The 27734-nt window shown below is 45.1% G+C and overlaps 1 protein-coding gene across 1 annotated transcript in view; it reads right to left on the reverse strand.

Moving 5' to 3' along the window:
- Positions 1–4949: 4949 nt before the first annotated feature.
- The window catches only part of clcn2a (chloride channel, voltage-sensitive 2a), a gene marked incomplete at both ends in the record, with an annotated part of 45543 nt that continues 22758 nt past the window's right edge, over positions 4950–27734 (reverse strand). The window contains 23 exons of the mRNA XM_079530361.1: positions 4950–5501; positions 7268–7354; positions 7804–7908; positions 9815–9853; positions 10722–10784; positions 12031–12077; positions 12410–12518; positions 12995–13230; positions 13501–13634; positions 14123–14336; positions 16446–16556; positions 16672–16741; positions 17093–17251; positions 17907–18009; positions 18727–18828; positions 19675–19759; positions 20421–20546; positions 20741–20819; positions 21353–21376; positions 22199–22279; positions 22541–22674; positions 24311–24439; positions 25046–25177. Coding sequence (XP_079386487.1) covers positions 4950–5501; positions 7268–7354; positions 7804–7908; positions 9815–9853; positions 10722–10784; positions 12031–12077; positions 12410–12518; positions 12995–13230; positions 13501–13634; positions 14123–14336; positions 16446–16556; positions 16672–16741; positions 17093–17251; positions 17907–18009; positions 18727–18828; positions 19675–19759; positions 20421–20546; positions 20741–20819; positions 21353–21376; positions 22199–22279; positions 22541–22674; positions 24311–24439; positions 25046–25177 — 2921 coding nt within the window. The remainder of the gene's footprint in view (positions 5502–7267; positions 7355–7803; positions 7909–9814; positions 9854–10721; positions 10785–12030; positions 12078–12409; positions 12519–12994; positions 13231–13500; positions 13635–14122; positions 14337–16445; positions 16557–16671; positions 16742–17092; positions 17252–17906; positions 18010–18726; positions 18829–19674; positions 19760–20420; positions 20547–20740; positions 20820–21352; positions 21377–22198; positions 22280–22540; positions 22675–24310; positions 24440–25045; positions 25178–27734) is intronic.

Consider the following 27734-nt stretch of genomic DNA (forward strand, 5'->3'; position numbering starts at 1 on the left):
CTGTCCTCCCCCCCTCCCTCGCCCACCTGCCACCCCCCAGGACTTCTGCTGATTCTTAATATGATGTGGCTGTTACATCTCAATCAATCCTTTAGTAACCCCCTGGCCCTTACACATGCACGCACGCACGCACGCACGCACGCACGCACGCACGCACGCACGCACGCACACACACGCACGCACACACACACACACACATACACACACACACACACACACACACACGTTTTCCTCCCCTCGGCCTCCCCTCCTTGCCACCAATGTGCTGTTCCATAGCTCATTCTTTCCTCTGTGGTTTTATAGTGCTTCAGGTCATATAGTCCTAAAACCAGGAAGTCCACAATGGGGGGTTTTTCCCAATAGGGTTTTCGATGTATGCTTCAAATAAGGTCTGTGGTTAACATAAACGCAAGAGAGCTTCGCTTTATGTTCTACGACGTATGTTGCAACAATTCGTATCCTAACTGTGAATTTTGAAGCCATTTCTTTCTATGTACTGTATATTAATTACCTATAGGGTGGCTTAAAGCTGCAATCGATAACTTTCATATACTACCCAGGATTATTTTAACCTGGTCCCCTGCGCAACTGCCAAATTGTCTGCTACTGCGCTAATTGAGCACACCTGCTTGCTCAGAAGAGAAATTGCATTTTGACCTTCAGGCGGTCATACACCGACCTGAAGGTCCTATCCAAGTGGTTCCCAAACCTTTTCATGTCAAGGACCCCCAAATTGGCACTAATTAGTCCGCGGATCCCCCATTTGAAAACATATGCCAGGGACCCCATAAGAGAAGATTTCTACGGCTCTAGTTGAGATTCTCGACCCGTGTAATTTCAACGACCCCCAGTTTGACATGCATTAGTAGTCTACGGAACCCACATTTAATGGCATTTCTATCTCTGGGACCCCCAATTTAAATAGTAAAATCAATGTTAATTTAATTCTGAGTGTGTATAAATGGAATAAATGGTTGCAAACTATCATTTAGCTGGGGCCCCCCCTGGAACTCCCTCATGGACCCCTGGGGGTCCCCGGGCCCCACTGTAGGAACCACTGTCCTATCCAACACAGGATCCAAATCTCTCAACACAAGAGCAAGGAGACCACATCCAACCGCTGCACGTGTGTTAGTGTTAGTATTGTATCAACATACTCTAAAGCTCTTAACATACCTGTACAGTAGCATTTTATTAAAGTTTTTCAGCTTTAAAATGTGTTCAAAAGTATGTTGAGGAGTAGCATCAGGGTTGACCTACAAAAAGACAACAACCCTGAAGCACTCTGCCGCTGATTCGAGTGTTTATATATTAGAGAGTGAAGCCAGAATGTAAAGCTGACTGTAATTGAAACGTTTTCTTTGTACAGTTTTTTTTGTGTTGTTTTTTCCGGGTCATGCTGTGTTATGTGGGGTGGGCTACGTTTGATACTGAATGTCTGAGTGTTATGTACTGTATAAATATGATTTGTTTTTTTCAAAACCAAATTCTGTATGGGCTCTTTTTTTCTCCTTCCATTGAGCAAGGGAGGAGAGTGCGCTGTCGCGCTGCGACATGTTGTGAGCTTGTAGATCGGCTATTTAAGTGTAAAATCCTCATCGAGGCCCGCCAATATACATTTTAGTCGACTAAATCAACAGTAGGTAGTCGACTAAAATCGTATATTTAGTCGACTAAAACTAGTCTAGTTTTACTAGACTAAAGGTCATTACACACTGGCGAATTAGCGACGCGAATTAAAAATTCGACACCGGAGCGAACACCGGAGCGAACAAATAAAGAGCGAAAACGGTCGCATTTTCGCACATTCGCACATTCGCCACTGATGTGGAAGCTTGCATTGACTTCAATTGGTTTTAAAAAAAGGCGAATTATTCGCACGAATAATTCGCGTCGCTAATTCGCCAGTGTGTAATGACCTTAACACTAAAACATTTCAGATGACTAATATGTGACTAAAACTAAATGAAAACTATTCAAAAGACTAAAATCACACCCGTGTGAAGTAAGTGGTGCAACTCCGTGTGGGGGTCCCCGGGGGCGAGCCGCCCCGCGTCCGTGTGGGGGTCCCCGGGGGCGAGCCGCCTCGCGTCCGTGTGGGGGTCCCCGGGGGGGCGAGCCGCCCGCGTCCCAAACGGTTGAGAAATGACAGAGTTACAACCATGCTGTTTTCGTGCTCACACATACCCAGCCAGCCAGGCAGGGACCCACACATACTCACTTAAAGGGGAAAACCACCCATTTTCAACATTTTACTATGTCATTAATATACCTTAGAGCTGTTGTGTGGAAATAATAAAAAAGTCCCCCAATTCTGTGTTTCCTAGAACTGTAATTATGAAAAAAATCATTAACATGGTGAAACACATCTTGATGACATCATCAAGATGTGTTTCACCATGTTAATGATTTTTTCAGACCTCTAGTTCTAGGAAACACAGAATGGGGGGACTTTTTTATTATTTCCACACAACAGCTCTAAGTTATATTAATGACATAGTAAAATGTTGAAAATGAGTGGAATGCCCCTTTAAGGAAGTGGTTTGCACCACTTAAAAAAACAAAAACAACAGTCCAGTGCAGTCCCCCCCACACACACACACACACACACACCACACACACACACACACACACACACACACACACACACACACACACAAGAAGTGTTTCTTTCGGCTTACGTCTCAAAGTTTTTCAAATTTAATCCTTCAATGATGTACAAAACAACTTCATGTTCTCTGAAAAATAACAATGGCTGTTGATTTCAAATGCATAACTCTCCTATATACATAGCAGGTACGGTACGTAGAGTTCATCCATATATTTTCATATATACAAAGCATATACAGGCCATGGCCATATAAAGGGATACACTACAGACTTATTGCTTAACTACAGTAGATGTGCTGCAAGTTAGCTTAGAGACGCTCTACATTTTAAACTCCTCATACATTATCTTATATTGTGAGCACTACTTTACATTCTATATGCGTACAAAAGTAAGACAGCAATAAATTATTGCACACATTTACACAGCCTAGAATGAATGAGTTTGGCATGTTGTGATAATCACAAAACAATTGAAGTATGGCTCAAAAGTGTAGCATGAAGCTAAATCAGTTAGCTTCAACAAAAGTTACATCCATTTGCAATTTGATTCAGGTCATACCGAGTTTGTAATAAGCACTCGCTTTGCTCTACAAGAGGTTTTGTACTGTCTGTAGCTATCACTGTGCTTCAAAGTTATGTCATATTTCTAAACATTGCATTAGAGGCCAGGCTGGATTAAATGTTTTCTGTGCCATATGTAGGAGGCTTTATTTAACACTGTATGAAAATATTGATTTCATTTATATAAATATCTATAGGCCATGTACATATCTTTGTGCATGTTTAATGTGTGCTCAGTGTGTGTAGTGTCATGTGTGCGTGTGTGTGCGTGTGTGTGTGTTTGTGTGTCTGTGTGTGTGTGTGTGTGTGTGTGTGCGTGCGTGCATGCATGCATGCATGCGTGACTGCGTGTTAGCATGTTCTGTACAATAGCCAGTAATATTCTCAACCACTCAGAGCTCATCATTCCTCTGTCAATACTCGAAATGTTTAAAGTTAAACACAACACAGTAAATTCACAGAGATGTAGAGGCAATTAATACATCTGAGTTTGGCTGTCTGAATTAAAAAACATGGAACAACACCATCAAACATTGTTGCCCTTATCAAATCAGCCCCTATACAGCCATATGAGGCCATGTGTGCTCTACCTTAAATCAGTGGTTCTCAACCTGTGGGTCGGGACCCCCACATGACTACGGGGGGTACCCAGATGACAGTGACAAAGTAAAGTGATTTTTATTTTTATTAGCTCAAAAAAGGTTATAAGAAAGAAAGAAGAGGAAAAAGACCATTACTGCATCAAAAGTAATCAACAAACTATACTATAAAAACTGGTGAAACATTGGCCAAATTATAAAAATAAATAAATGAGAAAATAGACAATCTACAGACAATCTTGCAGCTATGGCTATTTTCAGAATATTTATAATATAGAACCGAGTCAAACAAAATGTAATGCATCAACTCCTACATTCCATGTGCTTGTCGGGGTGGGAGGTCCCCAGTTACTTCAAATAGGATTATTTTGGGGGGGTCACGGCCTGAAAAGGTTGAGAACCACTGCTTTAAATCAATGGTAATTACAATGTGCTTCGCCAGTGTTTCAAACCCTGACCTTGGTCATCAGGTACAGTACAACGTCTTCAAACACTTTAACTCCCAAGTCCCAATTTTGGGAATATTCTCAAAAAAATGTCAAAGATTTTAAAAGTCATACCAAATCTTTTTTTATATTTTTCAAAAATAGTGAAAATAGCAGATCTACACGCTGTAGATTGGCTATTTCTGCGATTTTTCTTACAATGAAGTATATACCTAGGGCATAAGTGGTTACACCGCCTTGGTCCTATGGGTGTGAATAGGTAGTTGTGTTATGCCATAATTGATCCAGTCTTCATTCCTTCTTCACACCATTTCCTTCGTCAGTTTTCGGCCATGCTGTGTGTCTGACCCCTTTCTCTCCCCAGTGTTAACCCTAGTTTATACTCCATAGTATGACAATGTCGCTTGCCAACAAGAACTGATTTTCAAGCTATCAAAGCATCGCATAAATTAAGCTTTACTTAGGGTTATGTATCCACACCAGATTGGAGTGTGCTGGGCAAAGTGCCACAAGGCACACACATGTGCACATTCGCACATGAAAGCATATGTGCACATGCACATGCACACACATACACAAACACGTACACGCACCCACCCACACATACGCACAAAGTTTCATATAAACCGCAACACTAACACAAAGGCTGGAGCTGGAGGCGAGAGTGACCTCTACAAATGTAGAAACTTCAACAATCATGAGGCGTGTCTGTATGGGACCATTGACCACCCCTCTAATCATTCTGAATGATCCTCACTTCCTCAGTATGGGAGGAATTACAACTGCCCTCACTCTCTTGTTCTGATTGGACCTTTTGGTCCTGGTTTGAGGAGGGACTTCCCTGCTCTTTCACAGGCTCTGATTGTTCCGGTTCGGGAGTGTGGTGGGAGTCACAGGCGAGCTCCGATTCTTCGGTGTGAGAGGGGCTGATTTCAAAAGTGTAATCCGACTGGTCCTGGTCTGTGTAGGACGGGCTCTCCTGGAGCACCATTTCAGACGGGGTGTCCGTGATCTCGTCGTCGGGGCTCGCTAACTGCAAAGTTTCGGTCTGGTCCGGTATTGTGTAGCTGTCTGGGATTTCCTCGTATGGGACGTCCACCTGGTCCTTCTTGACAGGAGGGGTGGGCTCCCGGGGCAACGAGAGCCCCTTGTGTCGGCTCCACAGCTTATGGAGTTCTGTCACCTCGGACACGCTTGTGGTTTGGCCGCTGTCGCGGAAGCTGGCCAACGGTGGGCGCACTTTCACACCCGTCACTATGACCGAGCCTTCTATGGCCTTTCGAAGCTGGGGAGAATTGAGATAGATAGATATAAGAAGAAAGGAGATAATGTAGAGAATGACAGGAAAGAGGGTTGAGAGACGGAGTAACATGCAGCAAAGGTCACTCAAACATCTGTTATTTTCGGTCGTACGAAAAAAAGTATGACGCAGGATTCAGAGGTAGGAATTATAATATGAGAGAAGATAGGAATTATAATATAATCAGACCTCGTTCGTCAACGCACATTTTTCAAAGGACGAAAACTACACTAGACGAGATAAAATCCCACATGTATAACAATAAGTGGGACTAAATAAATCATTACGCAATTTTGTTGATGAATAAAGACGAGATGAAATGTAGTTAACAAAATAAAGACTGAGCTAAATCTGTCTACATTTTAGTTCACTAAAAAAGACGAGATGAAATATATTTTATTATAATATTAATTTCTTCACACGTTTCCTGTGACGCCCATGTGCTGTTTACAAACAACAGATGCTGCTGTCTAACGTGCTGTGCTGCGGTCAGCATGCACGCACACACACACAGAGTTGAATGGACAGTTTATGCTGTGCTCACAGCAGCTACACAAAAGTTACAAAACTACAAAGCAAGCGACGCAGTTTAGGCATGCACACGCACGCACGCACGCACGCACGCACGCACGCACGCACGCACGCACGCACGCACGCACGCACGCACGCACGCACGCACGCACGCACGCGTAGAGTGCCCGTGGTTTGAACCCGGTGTCGAAGTGTCCTTGAGAAAGACTCTGAACCCCTAATTGCTCCCGATGAGCAGGTTGGTCCTTAGATCCATATATTTTTTTAATAATGGGGAAAAAATGAAAATGAAATAAAATAAAATCTCTGGTGGGTGACTAGGCGCCCCCTCCCCATTGAACAAATAAACAAGAATAAATACACTTTGCACCCCTGTTCTGCTCCTCACAACAACAATGTTTCATTTTCTGCACTATTTGCATGAAGTGGGGGATATCGTCACACACTTAACCAAACTGGCAACCCCCCAAAAAAGCCCTGTTAGTCTGTCCCATTGGTTGCTTGGGTCACATGACCAGAAACAGGTACCAGGAAGCAGGTAACAGAATTGTGTAGATACACACAATATGTAGAGACACACCAGTCGAGAGGAGCATGGCTTACTTAATAAATGAATGAAAATACAAGCTTCGTGTATGACTCAATGCAGGTTGAACTAACTAATAAGTTATAAATTAGGCACACAACATTTGGCGACGAGGATTAGTGTGGACGTTTGAAGACTGAGTTGAACGTTAAAAGGAGTTAAAAAGTTACTCTCGGACCAAAATGGATACGTTGGCTCACTTCGTTCGAGTTGTTTGCAGATGGAAAAGGACTAATAATAATTGACGGAGGGGATGATGATGCTGATGCCAAATGAATGAATTAAATTAAAGTGCGTCCGGCGATCCAGCATGGCTTTTACTTGTGCCTGCAAAGTGCAAGCATAAGGCGTCCTCCAACTCCAAGCATCACTCAACAAAAAATGGTAAGTCAAAAATAAAATGTATTAAATCCTCCACGAGGATAGATGGGTATAGAAATCGCGCACGCATTTTGCGCGCGTGCATGTGCGGGGGGGGGGGGGGCCGCTACGGATCTCGCTTGCAGCGCCACCTAGGTCCCAACCGGCCCTGCGTGAATGGGTGAATGTAATGCACAAGCTATGTAAAGTGCCTTGGATAAAGGCGCTATATAAATGCACCATTTACCACACACACACACACACTGTGACTCACCTCTCTGAGAGAAACGACTCCAACAAGGCGTCCAGTGCTGGTCACATATGCATGGTCCAGACCCAGCAGAGAGAAGATGGTGTGAGTCTGTGTGGTTGGACAGACAGACAGACAGACAGACAGACAGACAGACAAAAAGGTCAGGATGATGGTCAGGCACAGTAGAAGGTGAATATAGATGACAGAGAACATTTTAAAATGAGTCATAAAGGAGACATGAAAAAAATAAATCTGGTTTAGGGGGAAGGATATAAGACTTAATTTACAAAAATGAAATACACAGTAAAGCCATTCAAAGGTTCAGGGCACATTTTATTTGTTAGTTTTTGGGACATTTCTGACAGGATAATAGTAATCGGATTGTGTTAAATGCAAAAATAGGGTATTTAAAAAAATTATGGGGATTTAGAGCAGGAGAAACAAAAACACAGGTGGAGATTATGTTTTGATGCCAAACGTCTGGATAATCCTGAATCTGATCCTACTGAACGGGGTGGACCCGGGGTTGATTTAGAAAAAGATGCCATATACTGTACCTTATGCAGGGATGTCCTCTCCACAAGCTGGAAAGGGGCGGGGTCAATCTTGCAGTTCTTGAAATCTATAAGCTGTTCCATTTGCTGCTCTTCCCATTCTGCTATCTGAGAGTTAGCAGGGAGAGCATTCACAACCATAGGAGAGCATTCACAACCATAGGAGAACATTCACAACCAGGAGAGAATTCACAACCATAGGAGAGCATTCACAACCATAGGAGAGCATTCACAACCATAGGAGAGCATTCACAACCATAGGAGAACATTCACAACCAGGAGAGCATTCACAACCATAGGAGAGCATTCACAACCATAGGAGAGCATAGGAGAGCATTCACAACCATAGGAGAGCATTCACAACCATAGGAGAACATTCACAACCAGGAGAGAATTCACAACCATAGGAGAGCATTCACAACCATAGGAGAGCATTCACAACCATAGGAGAGAATTCACAACCATAGGAGAGCATTCACAACCATAGGAGAGAATTCACAACCATAGGAGAGCATTCACAACCATAGGAGAGCATTTACAACCAGGAGAGCATTCACAACCATAGGAGAGCATTCACAACCATAGGAGAGAATTCACAACCATAGGAGAGCATTCACAACCAGGAGAGCATTCACAACCATAGGAGAGCATTCACAACCATAGGAGAGCATTCACATCCATAGGAGAGCATTCACAACCATAGGAGAGCATTCACAACCATAGGAGAGCATTCGCAACCATAGGAGAGCATTCACAACCACAACCATAGGAGAGCATTCACAACCATAGGATAGCATAGGAGAGCATTCACAACCATAGGAGAGCATTCACAACCATAGGAGAGCATTCACAACCATAGGAGAGCATTCACAACCATAGGAGAACATTCACAACCAGGAGAGCATTCACAACCATAGGAGAGCATTCACAACCATAGAGCATCCACAACCATAGGAGAGCATTCACAACCATAGAGCATTCACATCCATAGAGCATCCACAACCATAGGAGAGCATTCACAACCATAGGAGAGCATTCACAACCATAGGAGAACATTCACAACCAGGAGAGCATTCACAACCATAGGATAGCATAGGAGAGCATTCACAACCATAGGAGAGCATTCACAACCATAGGAGAGCATTCACAACCATAGGAGAGCATTCACAACCATAGGAGAACATTCACAACCAGGAGAGCATTCACAACCATAGGAGAGCATTCACAACCATAGGAGAGCATTCACAACCATAGAGCATCCACAACCATAGGAGAGCATTCACAACCATAGAGCATTCACATCCATAGAGCATTCACAACCATAGGAGAGCATTCACAACCATAGAGCATCCACAACCATAGGAGAGCATTCACATCCATAGAGCATCCACAACCATAGGAGAGCATCCACAACCACAGGAGAGCATTCACAACCATAGAGCATTCACATCCATAGAGCATTCACAACCATAGGAGAGCATTCACAACCATAGAGCATTCACAACCATAGGAGAGTATTCACAACCATAGGAGAGCATTCACAACCATAGGAGAGCATCCGCAACCATAGGAGAGCATTCACAACCATAGGAGAGCATTCACAACCATAGGAGAGCATTCACAACCATAGGCGATTCACAACCATAGGAGAGCATTCACAACCATAGGAGAGCATAGGAGAGCATTCACAACCATAGGAGAGCATAGGAGAGCATTCACAACCATAGGAGAGCATTCACAACCATAGGAGAGCATTCACATCCATAGGAGAGTATAGGAGAGCATTCACAACCATAGCAGAGCATTCACAACCATAGGAGAGCATTCACAACCATAGGAGAGCATTCACATCCATAGGAGAGTATTCACAACCATAGGAGAGCATTCACAACCATAGGAGAGCATTCACAACCATAGGAGAGCATTCACAACCATCATTATGAATTAGGATTCCTAATTCAGGAATGCTCCAAATGGTTGCATTCCCTGATCAACAACGTGCTGTAGCTCTCACCTCTGCTGTCGTCATGTCATCTTCTACCTCGGTAGCGTCCTGCAGACACAAATTGTGCTTTGCACACATGACCAACATTCACACCAAGACGTATATATATATATATAGACAGCCTACTGTCTATCCCTCTATAAAAAGATATACAGTAAAATAAAGGCGAAAGCCACTACAAACGTCAGGATTGGCTTTGTAGCTTCACGTCGCTGGCTTCCATTGAAAATGAAAGGTAGACCGCATCTTTGTATCTGCCTGTGTGAATGCAGAATCTCTCCGGAGTCTCCGCGGAGTCGACTCAATTGAGTCACCTACTCACCAGCCACCGGTCATCCAATTATTAGCTCAGGAATGCGACAAAAGCTTAAAAGAAATCTCCATGAATTCAAGGCTTCATGGTGTGTGTAATTGATAGAAAATAAGGGTGAACTACTACTTTAATAGAATTAATATACGCAAATCCCAGACAATGACACATTTTGTTACATGGCGCAAACGAAACAAAAATATGTACTTTGTTCCATGAGGCAAGCATGCATAAGAACCTGCGGCCTACGTCCCTACCAAAAAGCACACACTAAGCAGGCAATTACAGCGGTTCTGAAGTCCTGAAGAGTTATACTTGCGTGACGGTGTTGCACACTTGAAATGGCCAAATTAGAAGCTTGTGAGCTTTAATTTGGATTTGCTTTCTTCAGTGTGTGACACCAGCGGGCAACTAGGTATGAATCAGGCATCAGAAGTTCAAAGAACAGAGTAACCTTTCCCTCCCACTCTTCACCCCCCCGTGCACTGCTACTGTAATGGTTGGAAGCTAGTGCATCACAAAGAGTTCGGTCCGACCGTCACTAGTGGCTCGTTCACAAGGCAACGGTTACCTAGCAACGGTCTCTAGGCGGTAGAACAATCTTACCGCCATGGAGATTCTCACTCGTTTGGGGTTCGTGGTTTCAGGCGATGCCGGCCCAACAGAGGCCTTCCAACCAGGGAGAGAAGGAATCAACATAAAAAGAGGATGTATTAACACAAGTGTCAGAAGAGATCGCATTACACAAGTTATCCCTTACATTGTTTCACCACAACATCAGATTCAAATGAAGACTTAAAGTACACAGCTCATGGAGAGAGTCCCTCTGGCATGAGCACATGTTGCTGGAAGGGCCTAGTTACTATGCCAGAGATGATACCTACAGTAGCATGTATTCAACAGTGCATCATGATTATGCACTTCTTGGAGAGAGAGAGGGTCAATGACTCACAAGAAGGGTTCAACGAAAAGCCAAGACTACAGTTAATTTTACTCCTTGAGTTAAATTAACACTCAAGGAGTTTACAGTATAGGATCACACAAACTATCCGCAAAACCTGTGTGTAATGTATGTGTGACCAAATCTGCCGAGGGCATTTTTTGCCTTTTTTTTTGCATTGGCAGATTTGTCTGGTGTCCAGGCTAGCCAAAACCCACAATGAAGATCACTTGCACTGGGCACAGTCTCAGCTACGGCATTATTCGACTGTCTGCTTCACCCTCCTTGTCATGAAAATATTCCAGCGCAGCGGTCCCCAGAATCCTCTTGCATGTTTGCACTCATACAGTATGTCTAAACAGAGCCAGTAAAGCTTTGAAATGGTTGAATGATGCAGCCATCTAACATTGTTTTTAATTGTTCAATTTAAATTGCTTGTACACATGGAAATATCCCACCAATTTAATTTGAAATCATTGATATATGCCTTTCACACAATATATGTAAAAATATAATATATTTGTGTGTTAATTATTTGTTTTATAGCTATACATTTTTGGAGTGAATACATTATGTTTAGATGCCTGTCAGATGGTCAGAGAATGCTGCTCTGCATGTCTATGATGGAACCAACGGGTGTAGCCAACGACTACACGACCTGTCACCAGACGTGAGATTTGAGCGTGACGTATGATCAAATCAAAATCCCCAAAGTGACGGTGATCTCGGTGTACAGACGTTTTTCAGTCAGCGCAAGCTTGATAAATGAGGGCCAATATACGTAAAGATCAAACATCACAAAGATCACCCCACGAAAATCACCCCTCTTTTTCTCTGCGCGTCACATAAAAAACAAAATTAAAGATATTATGGCTCATATTAGATTTAGTCAATATCGTGCAGCTTTGGTGTGTGTGTGTGTGTGTGTGTGTGCGTGCGTGCGTGCGTGTGTCTTTCTCTCTTTCTTTCGCTCACCTCCAGCAGGACCTTGTCTTGCTCAGAACAGGACAGTGTCTGGGAGCCTGAAAAAGACAGAGATGCAGTCTGAATGAATGATGTGGCTCTATGTTCACTATAGCCAGTCAACTTTGTACTTTTCTCACTCAATCTCAGCATTCCTCTGTGCCCTCGAAAGTGAAGGGCACTTAGGAGAGTGCTGCTTTTGTGTGTGTGTGTGTGTGTGTGTGTGTGTGTGTGTGTGTGTGTGTGTGTGTGTGTGTGTGTGTGTGTGTGTGTGTGTGTGTGTGTGTGTGTGTGTGTGTGTGTGTGTGTGTGTGTGTGTGTGTGTGTGTGTGTGTGTGTGCCGCACTCGTGAATGTGAGTACACTGTATGTGTGTGACTAAGAGTACATACTATTGGGTGTCTCGTTGTTGATGGCGGCCACGGTTTTCAAGGCCGACTTGAGAGGAAGCGGAGCATTGGACCCGGCTGCGTTGAACGAGGAAGACTCCTCTGTGGAAATCTATAGGGGGAAAATATTAACAGAGACAGACGCATGCCACGAGCAAACACATGCATGCATGCATGCATGCACATGCACATGCACACACATGCATGCACGCACACACGCACGCACGCACGCACGCACGCACGCACGCACGCACGCACGCACGCACGCACGCACGCACGCACGCACGCACGCACGCACACACACAGCCATGCAAGCATTCACACACATCAAAGCCACAAATATTTATACACACATGCACGTCACGGCACAGGTAAAGGCACAGAAACACAGAAGAAATATGTTAATATAAATGTAGCGAGAGAGGACCTGCAGTAGTATACAGTACAGAACCACTTACCAGAACAGATGCCTCAACCCAGCTTCAAGTACATCTGTGCCATTACCTACCTACATGGGACATGCGTCACCCATGCATTGGCCAATCAACTGATTCCGCTAAAACCCAGTCCACCCAAACCCGACCCTACCTGTTGGGTGCTCACCAGGAAGCGGACCGCTTGGCGGGAATTGGTGTTTGCAGTGGCATTGTCGTGGGTGTGGGCACAGGGCGAGCTGGGGCTGCTGTTGCTGTCCAGGCTGTCCAGGGTGCCGTTGTCCTTGGCCAGCTTCTGGAGATGCTCCCAACGCCGCTGGCAACCCAGCTGCAGGGAGAGCAGCGTCTGTAGATGACAACGCTCTATGGAGCCCAACAGGATCATTGACTCTGTGGAAGGAAGGAAGGAAGGGAGGAAGGAAGGAAGGAAGGAAGGAAGGAGAGGAAGACAGGAGAGGAAGACAGGAAGTGATGGAAACATGGAGAGTGTGTTCAAATAAAACGGAATTGGGAAAAATATATTTCAAGAAATAACCTATATGATGTACAGGAGAATATGTTTTTTCATGGCGAATATATATAGTATAATTTCTGTTTGTTTTCTATAGCCATCACACACTCACACGCGAGCGCGCGCGCACACACTTAGTAATACTGTACCTCCAGACTCAACCAGGGCAAGTGTCTTCAGCTGACTAGTCAGCAGCACCTCCTGTAGGTCCCGATAGCAGGAGCATAGAGTGACGTAGCGCACATCTCTGACCATGATATCCTCCACGCGGATATTATACTTCCTGAAACACAAGGAGGGGAGTTTAGAGAAGAAGTTAGGGAATTAAGGCCATTGCACACCATGAGTGACGTATGTCTCACGTGGCCAGACTGTTGCCTCTCGTAATGTTCTTGTTCTAGTTGACAATGAAGAAATATTGAAGATGATGGAGGCAAGTGGGAGCAGAGAAGAGGACGTACAAAGGATCCTTTTGCAGCAAACAGCAAAACGGCCATGCAGAAATAGCAGCAGCAACCGAACAAAACACCTCCACAAGCATAACAGAAATGGAGGAATGTACAGTAAAACATCTAAGAATGTGGAAAAATACACCCACGCCCATCTACTGATCCATCCTTAGCACTCTGTCAAGCACGCACAGACACACACACACGCACACGCACAGACACACACACACACACACACACACACACACACACACACGCACAGACACACACGCACGCACGCACACACACACACACACACACACACACACACACACACACTCACTCGTGGTGTCCCATGCCCAGTTCAGGCAGATATGGTAGTTTCTTGATCCTGATGATGGAGTCATACAGGGAGGGTTGGAGGGACTGAGCTACAGCGTTGGCCAGGATGACCGCTATCATTACGGGCAGGATGTGGGAGATCTGACCGGTGAGTTCAAACACGATGACGGCCGTGGACACGGTGTGCGTGACAGCTCCGGCCAGCGCCGCAGCACCTGTAGGGGAAATTATATGAACAGAAAATGTATGTACAGATCTTTCAACATTATTTTTATCTTCTTTTCCTTTCTGCTTTTCCGTTCAGGGGTCGCCACAGCGAATCATCTGCCTCCATCTCACCCTGTCCTGTGCCTCCTCTTCTCTCACACCAACTAAATCAGTCAGTCACACTCAAGGGAGTTCATGCCGTGCTCAAAGGTGCATACTATACTCAAGGGGTTAACATGCTGCATTACTATGTGGGTGTATTCAGTGTGTGCAAGACCCTCATGTCATTCGCTGATGTGGCAGTCAGCTGACCAATTGGGCGGGCTACTTAAGCTCACTAGTCTGCATGCTCTTCCTGCCTTCCTTCTGCTATGGTCCCTGGTTGTTATGTGATGTTTGCTCCCACCACCACCACCGGTGGGCTCTGCTATTTATGTTCCCCATGGGGGGTTATTGTATATCTATCTCCCTGCTCTTAATGTTTTATGTTGTTGCTTAATCGTGCCGAGCAGGGAGAAATCCAGCAGAGCCGAACGCCAAGTCAAATATCATATGCACACTTGTTACTCATTCTGTAATAAATATTGGTAAATCTATTCGTGAGTTGTCTGACTGAACTTCATGTCCTCACTTTCACTACATCCATAAATCCTCTCTTTGGTTTTCCTCTAGGCCTCCTACCTGGAAATTCCAACCTCAACATCGTTGTACCGATATACTCACTATTCCTCCTCTGTACGTGTCCAAACCATCTCAGTCTGGCCTCTCTGGCTTTATCTCCAAAACATCTGACATGCGCTGTCCCTCTGATGTACTCGTTCACGATCCTATCCATCCATGTTACTCCCAGAGAGCATCTCAACATTTTAGTCTCTGTTACCTCCAGCTCTGCTTTCCTGTCTTTTCCTCAGTACAACCATACAACATAGCTGGACTCACCACCATCTTGTACGCCTTCCCTTTCATTCTTGCTGACGCTGAAAAGCATATATTATGTAGAAGGGAGTTCCAGCCGCGCCTCTAGCCTATAGCAGGCCAGTCTGGTGCATCTCAGGAGCAGGACATATATATGCGGGTAAAAAGTGACAACGTTTCGATGTGTCAATTACATCTTCGTAATTGACACATCGAAACGTTGTCACTTTTTACCTGCACCCTGATATAATAAAATAAGGGCCTAAATCGTCTGAGCTGCTCCAGTGCCTTCTTGTTCGCAAGCATATATTATGTGTTTGCCCCTGTCTGTGAGTCCATGTGTCCGTGTGTGTTTGTTAATCTCAGACACCACTGGACCGATCAGCATCGGTCACCACATGGCGCATGCACACTGTCAGTATAGGCCACATTAGAAACAAAACCCTGCATTTTTCTAATAGACCTCATGGTGGCGCCATAACTGCTGCTACTTTCATTTACGTACCTAATAAGATTTTCCACCATTTGGAATTCTTCAAAACACACTTTTTGCAACTACTCCTACATATATTGTACAAAACGCACATTATCTCTGGAGTCATGTGATAGATTTCAGTCACCCCCCAGGAATGCCTTGAGGGAATGTCATAACCTTTGGCACAAATGTCCACTTAGACTCAAGGATGAAATTATTAGAAAGAAGTGGTCAAACATGTCACCGTGGCGGCTAAAAACATCATGTTCATTAAATTCCTTCAAAGCCACCATTCACTAATATATAATCCTAGACAGAAACCGGTGTAAACAGCAACTGGCAGAGGCATACAACAGTGATGCTGTATTTTTTTTGTTTTGGCTATGCCATAAGACACCGAATCCAAAACTGAATCATTGAATTTTGAGGGATTTTCTTTCACACCGTCCTGCTAACCAGTGAGTCTGAACCACCGCCATTTCATTTCAGCCCCAAAAGCTTAAATGGAATCCTTTTGCATCAGTCACATTCAATAAGCTTGCAAAGACTGATATAAATAGCCTCAGCCCTCAGTGATTTCAATTACAGAGCATCGGATAGACAGACCACCCCTGTCCTCACTTCCACTCATCCACGAAATCCTCTATGGGAGATCGGGACAAATTGGATACAGAATTTAGTATTATTGTTATGCTGATTTCGAGCAGCACGAGGGATGAATGCTCACCGACTACAGCGTAGCCACCAGGGACAATGGGATACACACTGCCATCTGCATGAATACCGTCTGGGAACATGGTAGCCATGATCTCTCCAACCAGCCGGCCAAACGCAGCTCCTGTCCAACAAAGTGCCAACACATCCACACAGAGATGAAAGACGGAGGTTATTTATAGGGCTCGTGTCATCAGAGTTCAAAAACACGCAGGAGGCCGGAGAAGAAAATTGCTTACCAATAAGAAATACTGGCATGAAAGCCCCGCATGGCACTGGCATGGTGGTAGCCACGGCTGACATCCAAAACTGACAAATGCAGAGAACAGACAGAGCAAGAGAGAGAGAGACAAACGCACGCACGCACGCACGCACGCACGCACGCACGCACGCACGCACGCACGCACGCACGCACGCACGCACGCACGCACGCACGCACGCACGCACGCACGCACGCACGCACGCACGCACGCACGCACGCACACACACACACACACACACACACACACACACACACACACACACACACACACACACACACACACACACACACACACTTTGTCACACACAGAATTTGTCATCTAATTCAATTCCCCCACATTAACTCAAACCTTAATCTAAACTTTCTAAGCAGGCCAACTTGTGCCTGCATGGCCTCACCTTCATGATAATGAAGAAGATGAGCGTCATGAAGACGTTGACTTGGGGATGTTTCCAGGCGTGGGAGTTGCTGATGTAGTGACTGAACTCTTCGTTCACTCCGTGGCGGCACCAGGTACGGTTGTCGAACAGAGCCACCAACGATTCATGCTGCGTCAGCTTCATATAAACATAAAGGAAAGCTAGGTGGATACACGCTATACGGGGGGGAGACTTTTGTCCGACATACCAGAGGACCGACATGCGGAAAACGATCGGATTAAGGTTGGCGAACATGCATTAAGGTTGGCAAACATGCGCTGCTCCGTGCTTGCGGTTATGGTGGTTAGGGTTTGAGGTAGGTTGTCGTTGTCAGATCAATAGTATGTCGGACCAAATGCCTGCACCCACGCTATACAGCGTAATAGAAAGATAACAGATAGCTATTAGGTGAATAAACGCTAGTCACTGGAGGTATTATCCAGCTTTATTAGGTATTATCTTACGTTACGGCATGTGAGTAGACAGTGGGAAGACGGTGGGTGTGGCCAACAAATGTTGCAAAACGCGACATCCATTCCGTAGTTGATTGGCCAAGCTTTGCATGATGTTTGCCTGAACATCTAGTACAATTCCAATATGATTGATTGATTGATTGATTGATTGATTGATTGATGCCCCCTCTTCTTCTATGCCCAAAAAGGTTTTCACCCACCTTTTTACTTTTAAAACTGTGATGTGACAATGAAGCTGATTCTGAAACACTGCAATAACAACGAGACAGGATTTCTACTTAGGCAATGTTACATGACAGATTTGTTTTTTATTTCCTCACCTGCCCAGCCATGAACTGTCCAAACCCTGGAGGGAAGGTGACTGTGGTGACCAACAGGGTGACCAGTGCGGGGTACACCAGACGCCTGACAGGGAGAAACGGACTGTGGGGTCATTAATGAGGGTGAGCCGGTGTGCTCTGCAAGTGTTCCTGAGAGGATGTTATACATGACTGCCGCACTTAAACTTGACAAGACAGATCCAAAATCCATGAATAAGATATGGCCCCATTCAGCTGAACTAAGGTACCATGGACATTTTTTAAATAGATGTGTGAATGCCTGAAGGATTTCACATTAATTATGCGAGATGGAATCCGCCTAGGCGCCTACCCACAGACACCGTTATGACACTGTTACATTCAAAAGAGGTTTTATTTGTCACTCACTCTGTGACAATATAAATAACATCATATTAAATATAAACACGCTAAAATAACAGTACTGTATAATAGGTTAAGAAAAATGAAAACGGGTTAAAAGAATATATAAAAGAATATACAGTATACAGCCTTGTGTGCTCTGTTGTGAGCAAAGAAAGGAAAGTTTTTTTTAATCTCTCTGGGTGTCTTATGGGTGTCTGGGTGTCTTATCTAGAATTTATGACATTTTAATTTGCATAGAGAATGTAATAGCGTGTGTGTGTGTGTGTGTGTGTGTGTGTGTGTGTGCATGTGTGTGTGTGTGTGCGCTCACGCGTGTGCGCCCGCGTGCGTGCGTGTGTGCGTGCCATACATAAAAATGAGTACACAGTCAAATGTGAGTTAATGTAGAATCACATTAGCAAAGGATTTTGCTGTACAGTACGTGAATTATACTCACTTCCTCATGAGCAACTTGTTAATGCTCTTTTGTTTCCTCATGCATTCAACTATGAGTCGGTTCAGGTAGACAAAGAGAGCACCACCGAAACCACAGGCAATCCTTAAGGAGAGAATCAGCACAAAACATATTTTCCCAATGAAAATGGGTGAAGGCACAATAACAACTACAAGAACTGTTGAATAACAGGGTGGCAGTGGATCAGGTGCAGAACTGTTGAATAACAGGGTGGCAGTGGATCAGGTGTAGAACTGTTGAATAACAGGGTGGCAGTGGATCAGGTGCAGAACTGTTGAATAACAGGGTGGCAGTGGATCAGGTGTAGAACTGTTGAATAACAGGGTGGCAGTGGATCAGGTGCAGAACTGTTGAATAACAGGGTGGCAGTGGATCAGGTGTAGAACTGTTGAATAACAGGGTGGCAGTGGATCAGCTGTAGAACTGTCGATTGGAAAACGGAAGGTTCCTGGTTCCATCCCCAGCTTACCATTTCCATCCACTTGTTAACCCGTTTTGGGCGGGAACCCCTTTTGGTGTTTTAAGCATTATGTTATGCTTTAGCTGTTGAAAAATAGCAGATCTACAAGCTTGTAGATATGCTATTTTTGAAAAATCGTGAAAATGTGGCGCAAATCTTTGAATATATATTCTTTCAGAGCGAACGTTTTTAACTCAAATCTTAACAATTTACAATTAAGGCATTTGGCAGACGCTCTTAATCCAGAGCGATTTACAGTAAGCAAGAATACAAAACATGGTAACACATCAAATACAGAAAAGTAGTCATCATGAGTCATGCGTAAGTTAAGAACCTAACAGTGCATTCGGAGCATTGTGGAATAGTTGTCTGACGACGCAAGAATATATATGTAGCTGTCAACTGCTATGGGTGAAAGTGTCAGTTAAATGCGTCAAATGTAACAGCAAGCGACACATAATTATACTAACCCCAGGATGGCAAAGGCTGGCAGCTCCTGGAGATCAAAGGGGAAATCCAGACGGAAACGGGTCTTAAAGAGAGCAGTGATGGTCTCTGAAGAAACAAAATGAATAGTCACATTTTATTACATATAATGTATGAATACATGAATCAGTGTAGCCTGCTCGGAGGACACTGTCATATAACTGTCAGCCACAGAAAAGATCATTAAGTCGCCTATAAATACTTAAATCTAAAAGAGATAACTGTCAGCCACAGAAAAGATCACTAAGTCACCTATAAATACTAAAATCTAAAAGCTTTACTAATTCATAATAATAATAATAATATCTGGGATTTATATAGCTGTACTCAAATACGTTTCATGCTAAACAATGTACTGTAAATGTGGTGGTACTTGTTTTAGCATTGTATTGCCTTACATGTACAGTATGTGGCAAACTTCACCCACCTAGTACACTAAAGCAGGGATTCTCAACCCCTTCGGGGGGTCCCACCCCAATTTGTTTTTGGGGTCCCCCCCAGATAATACATTAAAAAAACATGCATAAACTTTCCTTAATGATTATATCTGGTTTCAGTATTTATTTATGATGTATTTTCTCTATTGTTAAGTTTATTGTAGCACTCAATTTGTATTGGGGGTGGGGAGGGGGGGTCGCGAGACATGGCCAAAATGTTTCCCGGGTCGTCACTGCCAAAAACGTTGAGAACCCCTGCACTAAAGCACATGTTCTCTATCATGCATGCATACCTTCCTCCTGGTTCCAGACAGCCAACACTCTGAATATAAAGGCACTAAAGGTGGCAGCAAAGAAGCCCCTCCAGTAGTTCCTCACCGCGAAGAATGTTGAGGTCACCTCAATACTGAACAACACCCCTGGAACAAACACGCACACACGCACACGCACACGCACACACACACACACACACACACACACACACACACACACACACACACACACACACACACACACACACACACACACACAGAGAATCAAGGCCATATTCTGATCTACCGTAAGTGGCTTTTAGGTGATATATGTGTGAGGTTATCTGGCTGCATGGTTTTACCTCCAATAGGAGCAGCGAAACAGCAGCCCACACCCACAGCACACGCTGCCGAGAGCATCTCTGTGTTCCTCAACTCATTCTGTTAGAACAGAGTCAGATAGACACATACAGGTGGGGAGACGCACACATACGCACATGTACATGCACACGCACACACGCACGCACACACACACACACACACACACACACACACACACACACAATATCATACGCACATACACACATGCATGCAAGTACACATAACACAAAATACACACAAAACACATTTCACACAAAATGGTTCACAAAATTCAAAGGCTGAGAGGCCTCCATGCTCGTGACTTTAGTTGAAATGACTTATGTGTGCAGTGAGAAAAGAGACACACACCATAATTGAAAACGCACGACTGAATGCTTAAATCATGGAATGGGATGTTTGTATGGAACCAAAAGGCAACCAGAATCAATGCCTTGGTGCAACGGTTCACTGAACATCAGACACAGCGCTGACACATAGATGGGCATCAAACATAATCATCTCACAGAGCTTCTGAGACGGTCGGACAACATGGATTATTCATGTAGATGGAATTGGCAATAAGAGAAGAAGCCATCAGACTCGTGCACCCGTACCTTGTTTCCCTCAAAGGACTCTTCCTTCAGCAGTAATGTGAAAGAGACAGAAGTAAATGTGAAAACCTCCAGCCTCCAGACCAACATATTAAATCCCAGCAGGAAGAGATCCAATTTATTTAATTATCACACATCCACACATATATTGAACATTTAGTGATCAGGCCTTTCATCAAATAGTCTTAATTTCCTGCAAGGCGCTGATCGAATTAGCAACTCTCGGGCCTAATTATGGCTAATGTCCACATATTCGACCCGTCGACAGCTTGCGTTCTCCAAATTAATGTTGTAATGTCTGTAATGTCCTCGGCACCACTCGACTCCTCCATCTTCCAGAGAATTTGGCTGTGTTACTGTTGGTGCGCGCAGGTGCGTTCTTCTGGCGTACTGTCCCACGGTGTGGCTCGCTCAAGTGAGTGGGGGTGAGTGTGTGTCCTACAGAATGGCAGAGAGTCAAACAAACTTGGACGAGTTTCGACGAAGCATATACTGTATGCTGTGTGTGTGTGTGCGTGCGTATGTGTGTGCGTATGCATTTCTGTCTCTCTGTGCATCGCAATATGTCTCTATGTGGCAGTAATTACTTGACCACTTACCCTGTTGTTGGTTGACTATGGTTCATGCTGAGTGAACACTCAGACCTTGCAATTTGTATGTCACTCTGGACAAGAGCATCTTCTTCAGATGCCTAAATTGTAAATCGCGAAGTGTGTGTCTGTGCGTGTGTGTGTGTGTGTGTGTGTGTGTGTGTGTGTGTGTGTGTGTGTGTGTGTGTGTGTGTGTGTGTGTGTGTGTGTGTGTGTGTGTGTGTGTGTGTGTGTGTGTGTCGTATGCGAGGATATTCACCATATAGATCCCACCAAAAAGGGCTGCCATGAATTTGCTCAAAAGACAAGCACAGAGGCTGGCAACATGAACAAAGGGGCCCTATAAGAGAAAGAGAGAATGAGAGAGACAGACAGACAGACAGTGATAAAGCGTATTGGAACTAGAAGGGTGTACTGTAAAGTATTGTCAATGAAATATGAGTTTTAGGACCTTTAGATCATATTTCGCTTTAACATCAAACCTACTATTACTTAATACTTATGTCGTGGAAAAGCCCAAATGTTATCAGTAATACAACCTGCTCTATTTAACAGCTTTGACTAAAAAAGGTACAAGTGAGATTATTAAACCACAATATACCTCCTTGCCCAGGGGCATTCCACTGCCCAGGGCACAGGTCAGACCAATGACCTTCGCCACGAAGGTCTTAAAGGTCAGGTACTCCTTCAGCACCACCCCTCTCAGAATAGTCTTCATCTCAGGAATCCCAGAACCTTGGAATGAGAAAGAAAAGAAGAGGAAGGAAGGAAGGAAGGAAGGAAGGAAGGAAGGAAGGGAGGGAGGGAGGAAGGAAGGGAGGGAGGGAGGGAGGGAGGAAGGAAGGGAGGGAGGGAGGGAGGGAGGGAGGGAGGAAGGAAGGAAGGAAGGAAGGGAGGGAGGGAGGGAGGGAGGGAGGGAGGGAGGGAGGGATGGAGGGAGGGAGGAAGGAAGGGAGGAAGGGAGGGAGGGAGGGAGGGAGGGAGGAAGGAAGGGAGGAAGGGAGGGAGGGAGGGAGGGAGGGAGGGAGGGAGGGAGGAAGGAAGGAAGGAAGTAAGGAAGGAAGGTAGGAAGGAAGGGAGGAAGGGAGGGAGGTAGGGAGGGAGGGAGGAAGGGAGGGAGGAAGTAAGGAAGTAAGGAAGTAAGGAAGTAAGGAAGGAAGGGAGGAAGGGAGGGAGGGAGGGAGGGAGGGAGGGAGGGAGGGAGGGAGGGAGGGAGGAAGGAAGGAAGGAAGGAAGGAAGGGAGGGAGGGAGGGAGGGAGGGAGGGAGGGAGGAAGGGAGGGAGGAAGGAAGGAAGGAAGGAAGTAAGGAAGTAAGGAAGGAAGGGAGGGAGGGAGGGAGGGAGGGAGGGAGGGAGGGAGGGAGGAAGGGAGGGAGGAAGTAAGGAAGTAAGGAAGTAAGGGAGGGAGGGAGGGAGGGAGGGTGGACGGAAGGAAGATAATCGGACAGTTCGGGGGAATAAAAGGAAAACGGGTAAGGAAGACTGATTGAAGCGGCACAATTCAGATTAATATTCATAAAGCCTACTGTATGCCGATATCATCAGGGATATGTTTCATGAATTTCTTAGAAGCTTTTGTTAACATGAGGCAAACACTTGGTGTGGACTCGGCTCTGTGGATGTGACCTCTGGTGCACATGTCCTTGTGGGACTTATAGTTCATTACTAAACCAATTACACCAGTCAAACATAGAGTGCACATGTCAGCTTCACGCATACAAATGAGTGAGTGGGTGAATGTGTGAGTGGCTTACATGTGTGCCTTTATATACGTGTGTGTGTGTGTGTGTGTGTGTGTGTGTGTGTGTGTGTGTGTGTGTGTGTGTGTGTGTGTGTGTGTGTGTGTGTGTGTGTGTGTGTGTGTGTGTGTGTGTGTGTGTGTGTGTGTGTGTGTGTGTGTGTGTGTGTGTGTGTGTGTGTTTATGGCCAAAGTCATTAAATACCAGCCGCACCTCCATACATCACAGAGATAGGTTATATGTGCAGTCTACTTCCAACAACTTGGGATGCCAAAAAGCAGCTATACGGCTTGCAAAATTCTGTACAATTTCTTTTACTATCAGTAGCTGCCAAATATGGCGAAGACGCTGTTATACTTGTACCCCTGAAGGGTGTGTGGGTATTTGTCAAAAACTTGCTGACTGCATTTTGTACAGCACCTTATAAATATTTGTGGCCTTGTATTGTATCTCTTATGTGGACATAAATAAATGATTGTGTGTGTGTGTGTGTGTGTGTGTGTGTGTGTGTGTGTGTGTGTGTGTGTGTGTGTGTGTGTGTGTGTGTGTGTGTGTGTGTGTGTGTGTGTGTGTGTGTGTGTGTGTGTGTGTGTGTGTGTGTGTGTGTGTGTGTGTGTGTCTGTGTATCATACCCACAGCTTGCGGGGCCACGATCTGTGTGAACCCTGCCGAGAATGTGATTAGCACTACAGGGTAGGTGACCCACGCTATGTATTGCAGGAGCATGTTGCTGTCCAGTCCACCGTACATCCACTTCTGTGCTGCGCGCGCGCACACACACATACACACACACACACACACACACACACACACACACACACACACACACACACACACACACACACACACACACACACACACACACACACACACACACACACACACACACACACACACACACACACACACACACACACACACGCAGGCACACACAAAATACAAACACAAACAAAACGACTACATAAGTACCTACGCCATTGTACAACAGACTGCTAATCCAAGGGCACAGCCCTTTGAATAATAATTTTGCCACTTGAACATGTTTTCCCATCGATCAGTGTTTATCAGTGGTAAGCAGACCCCTCTGAGTCCTCTTCGCCTTTGTAACGTGTCCCATTTACCCTTCATCACACACCCTCTGAGTCCCTCCTCGTCCCTCCTCGTCCCTCTTTGTCCCTCCCTATTTGTCTCTAGCACTAGTTGGTCTGTCACGATCATGTCACCAATGCTGTAGCTCTATATCCACATCACTCCCTTTCAGCTTGTCTGTTTGTTTACACATCCTCATTTGTCTGTCTGACCTGCTATATCCTGACAGTGTCTGTGTGTGTGTGTGTCTCTTTCTGTTGCCTGTGTCTCTGCCCTACCGTCTTGGCAGAAGCCGATGGCATAGTCCATCACCCAGCTGACCAGGGCCATGACGAGCCCCAGCAGGATGAGGAAGATCCAGTCCTCGCCCACCCGTGAGATCAGGAACTTCTGACAGCGAGTTGCACACACTGAGAGAGAGAGAGAGAGAGAGAGAGAGAGAGAGAGAGAGAGAGAGAGAGAGAGAGAGAGAGAGAGAGAGTAGCGGGTGGAAGGTCAGCGGAGATGAGCAAGGAGCCAATAAATAGGAAGAAAACATAAATGAATATAACTATCACGCCGAATGACGTGAATCACTGGGAAGTGGACATGGAGTGACGCTGTCTATCTTTCAGTCTGGTGGTGTGCGTGCCTGCTCAGGGGCTGAATACTATAATTAACTGAGAGAGGTTATTATTATAGAGCGATGATGACTACTGCACAGAGGACACTAAAAGAGAATGAGAGCGACAGGAAATAGGGGACAGGGGAGATAAAGACGGAGAAAACCCAATGCATAATTAACGTGGGGATCCACGTGGGAATGGCGTGGCTCCAGTGTGGATGTCGGACTTCAAGTGTTCAGCCTTTGATGGAGCTGTGCATGGCTACGTAGTTGTAGGTGTACGGGGGAGGGGGGTAGAGAAGGGGGCACAGGACACAGCCCTGGGCGGCTCCTGTTTTGAGGGTCAAGGCCGGGGGTCAGAAGTTTTACACCACCTGTCATCGTTCTGACAGTTTCCAGGATCCAGCTGCACAGCCTGGGGTTCAGTCTGAGGTTTCTGAGCTTGGTGTACAGTCTCGAGTCGACTAGGTTGCTGTCATACTATAAACAACATTCTCACATAGGAGCCTTTTCTCTCCAGGTTGGAGAGGGCAATTGCGATATTTTATTTCCCAATACTGTATCGATACTCCAGGCCGTAATATCGCGATACTTTTGGAGAAAAGAAAGCTCTGTTCGTATGCATAGAAACCAATGGTAGAAGTCCGGTCCTGACACTCCTCTAGATATATTGCTGTACTATAGCTAGTCTCAATATGTATTGCAATATGTATAGCATTGCAATATATCGTGATACAATCGTCTCGTGATTTGTGATACGTATAGCGTGAGAGTGCACACAGTAGAATTGTGGCTATATGGATCTGTTGGGGTCTATGGATCTGTTTTAAGCAAATTGGTAGGGGCCTAGATTGAATGGCAACTTTCTGTTGATCAGCTTCTCAAAGCATTTTGCTCACTATAGGGGTGAGTGCTACCGACGGGTCGCAGTTACCTTGCTTTTCTTTCCGGCAAGGGAATGATTGCACTTGATTTGACGCCATCCTCTGTGCCTGTCCAGCCTTGTTTAGCTGCTTTTTCCCGGCGCACTGAGGTGGCCGTCACGCTCTTCGTTCATTCGCTCTTCATTCGTCCTACTGCAGCGCTGATGACGTTACCTCTGGTGACACTGCTCTCGCTGCTACAGTGTACCAGCGGGGACAACCGGCTCTTGTGGGAATGGGTGGAGGGGTTGTTTATTTTTGCGAGCACAGTTTCAAACTAGAACTGCACTCTGTCGAGTGCCTGTAAGTTGATTAGCGGTATACTGTGGTTACTTTTTATGCGTATGCACCGTCCCAGCATATGACGTCAGGGTATAACTGGTATAGCTAGCTCTCAATGATGACTAGCTCTCAATGATGACGTAATAAAGATGTGGATTAAAGGACCCAATGCCTTCGATGGTGACGTATATCTCGATCAATGTCGGGTGGATTACAGGAAATGCCTCTATGTATATTATGTATATGTAATTTGTAAGTTGATTAGTGGTATACTGTGGTTACTTTTGATGCGTATGCACCGTCCCAGCATATGACATCAGGGTATAACTGGCGTCATATGCTAGCTCTCAATGATGACTAGCTCTCAATGATGACGTAATAAAGATGTGGATTAAAGGTCCCAATGCCAGAGTGTAATTGGTTTTCGATGGTGACGTAATGACAATATGTTTTAGTGTCGGGAGGATTAGAGGTAATGCTCCTATGTATACATGTATGTAGTCTGGCACCACTGCCGTATCAGGCACAAGTAGTCATTACGTCATTTGCTGGGACGGTGCTTACGCATCGTCCTGGGCGAAACTAGAACTTGCGCGCTCTGCTTGCGCAAGTAATAAGGTGTAGAATTTGCCTGGAAGAAGAGACCTTTGCACTGCTCCTAAATGCAAGGTTTTAAAGGCAGTATGTCTAGATACTATAGGTTGAGGCCGCTGTTTCTGTCTATATACCTGGGTCCCGTTTATGTCCATATAGATGTCTGTATCTGTCAGTCCTTGCCCCTTTTATGTCCATATATGGAGATCCCTGGTCATCAGTATATGCCCATATACTGTATTGGGATGTACATATATGGGCATATTGGTTGGACCGGTAGTTTTGGCTGTGTGCTGGCTGGAGGTTGGAATCTCCAATGGTTCAACCACACCCCATCACTGTGATTGGCTGAAACGCACCCAGTCCCGTCTCACTAGGAAACATGTCACGATATCAAATTAAATACTAATCTAAGTTAAATCATCTTTAACTTAGACCTAGGTCAGCTCTAAAAGAAGCATCGCTGGACTCATTTCTCCTCGTCTGTGGAAACTGCTAAAGATTGGAATTCACTTCAATATCCAGAGCATTCATAGATGTGTACATCCCCGGAGGGCCTGATAA

The sequence above is a fragment of the Electrona antarctica genome (assembly GCF_951216825.1).
Source record: "Electrona antarctica genome assembly, chromosome: 19".
Classification (NCBI taxonomy): Eukaryota; Metazoa; Chordata; class Actinopteri; order Myctophiformes; family Myctophidae; genus Electrona; species Electrona antarctica.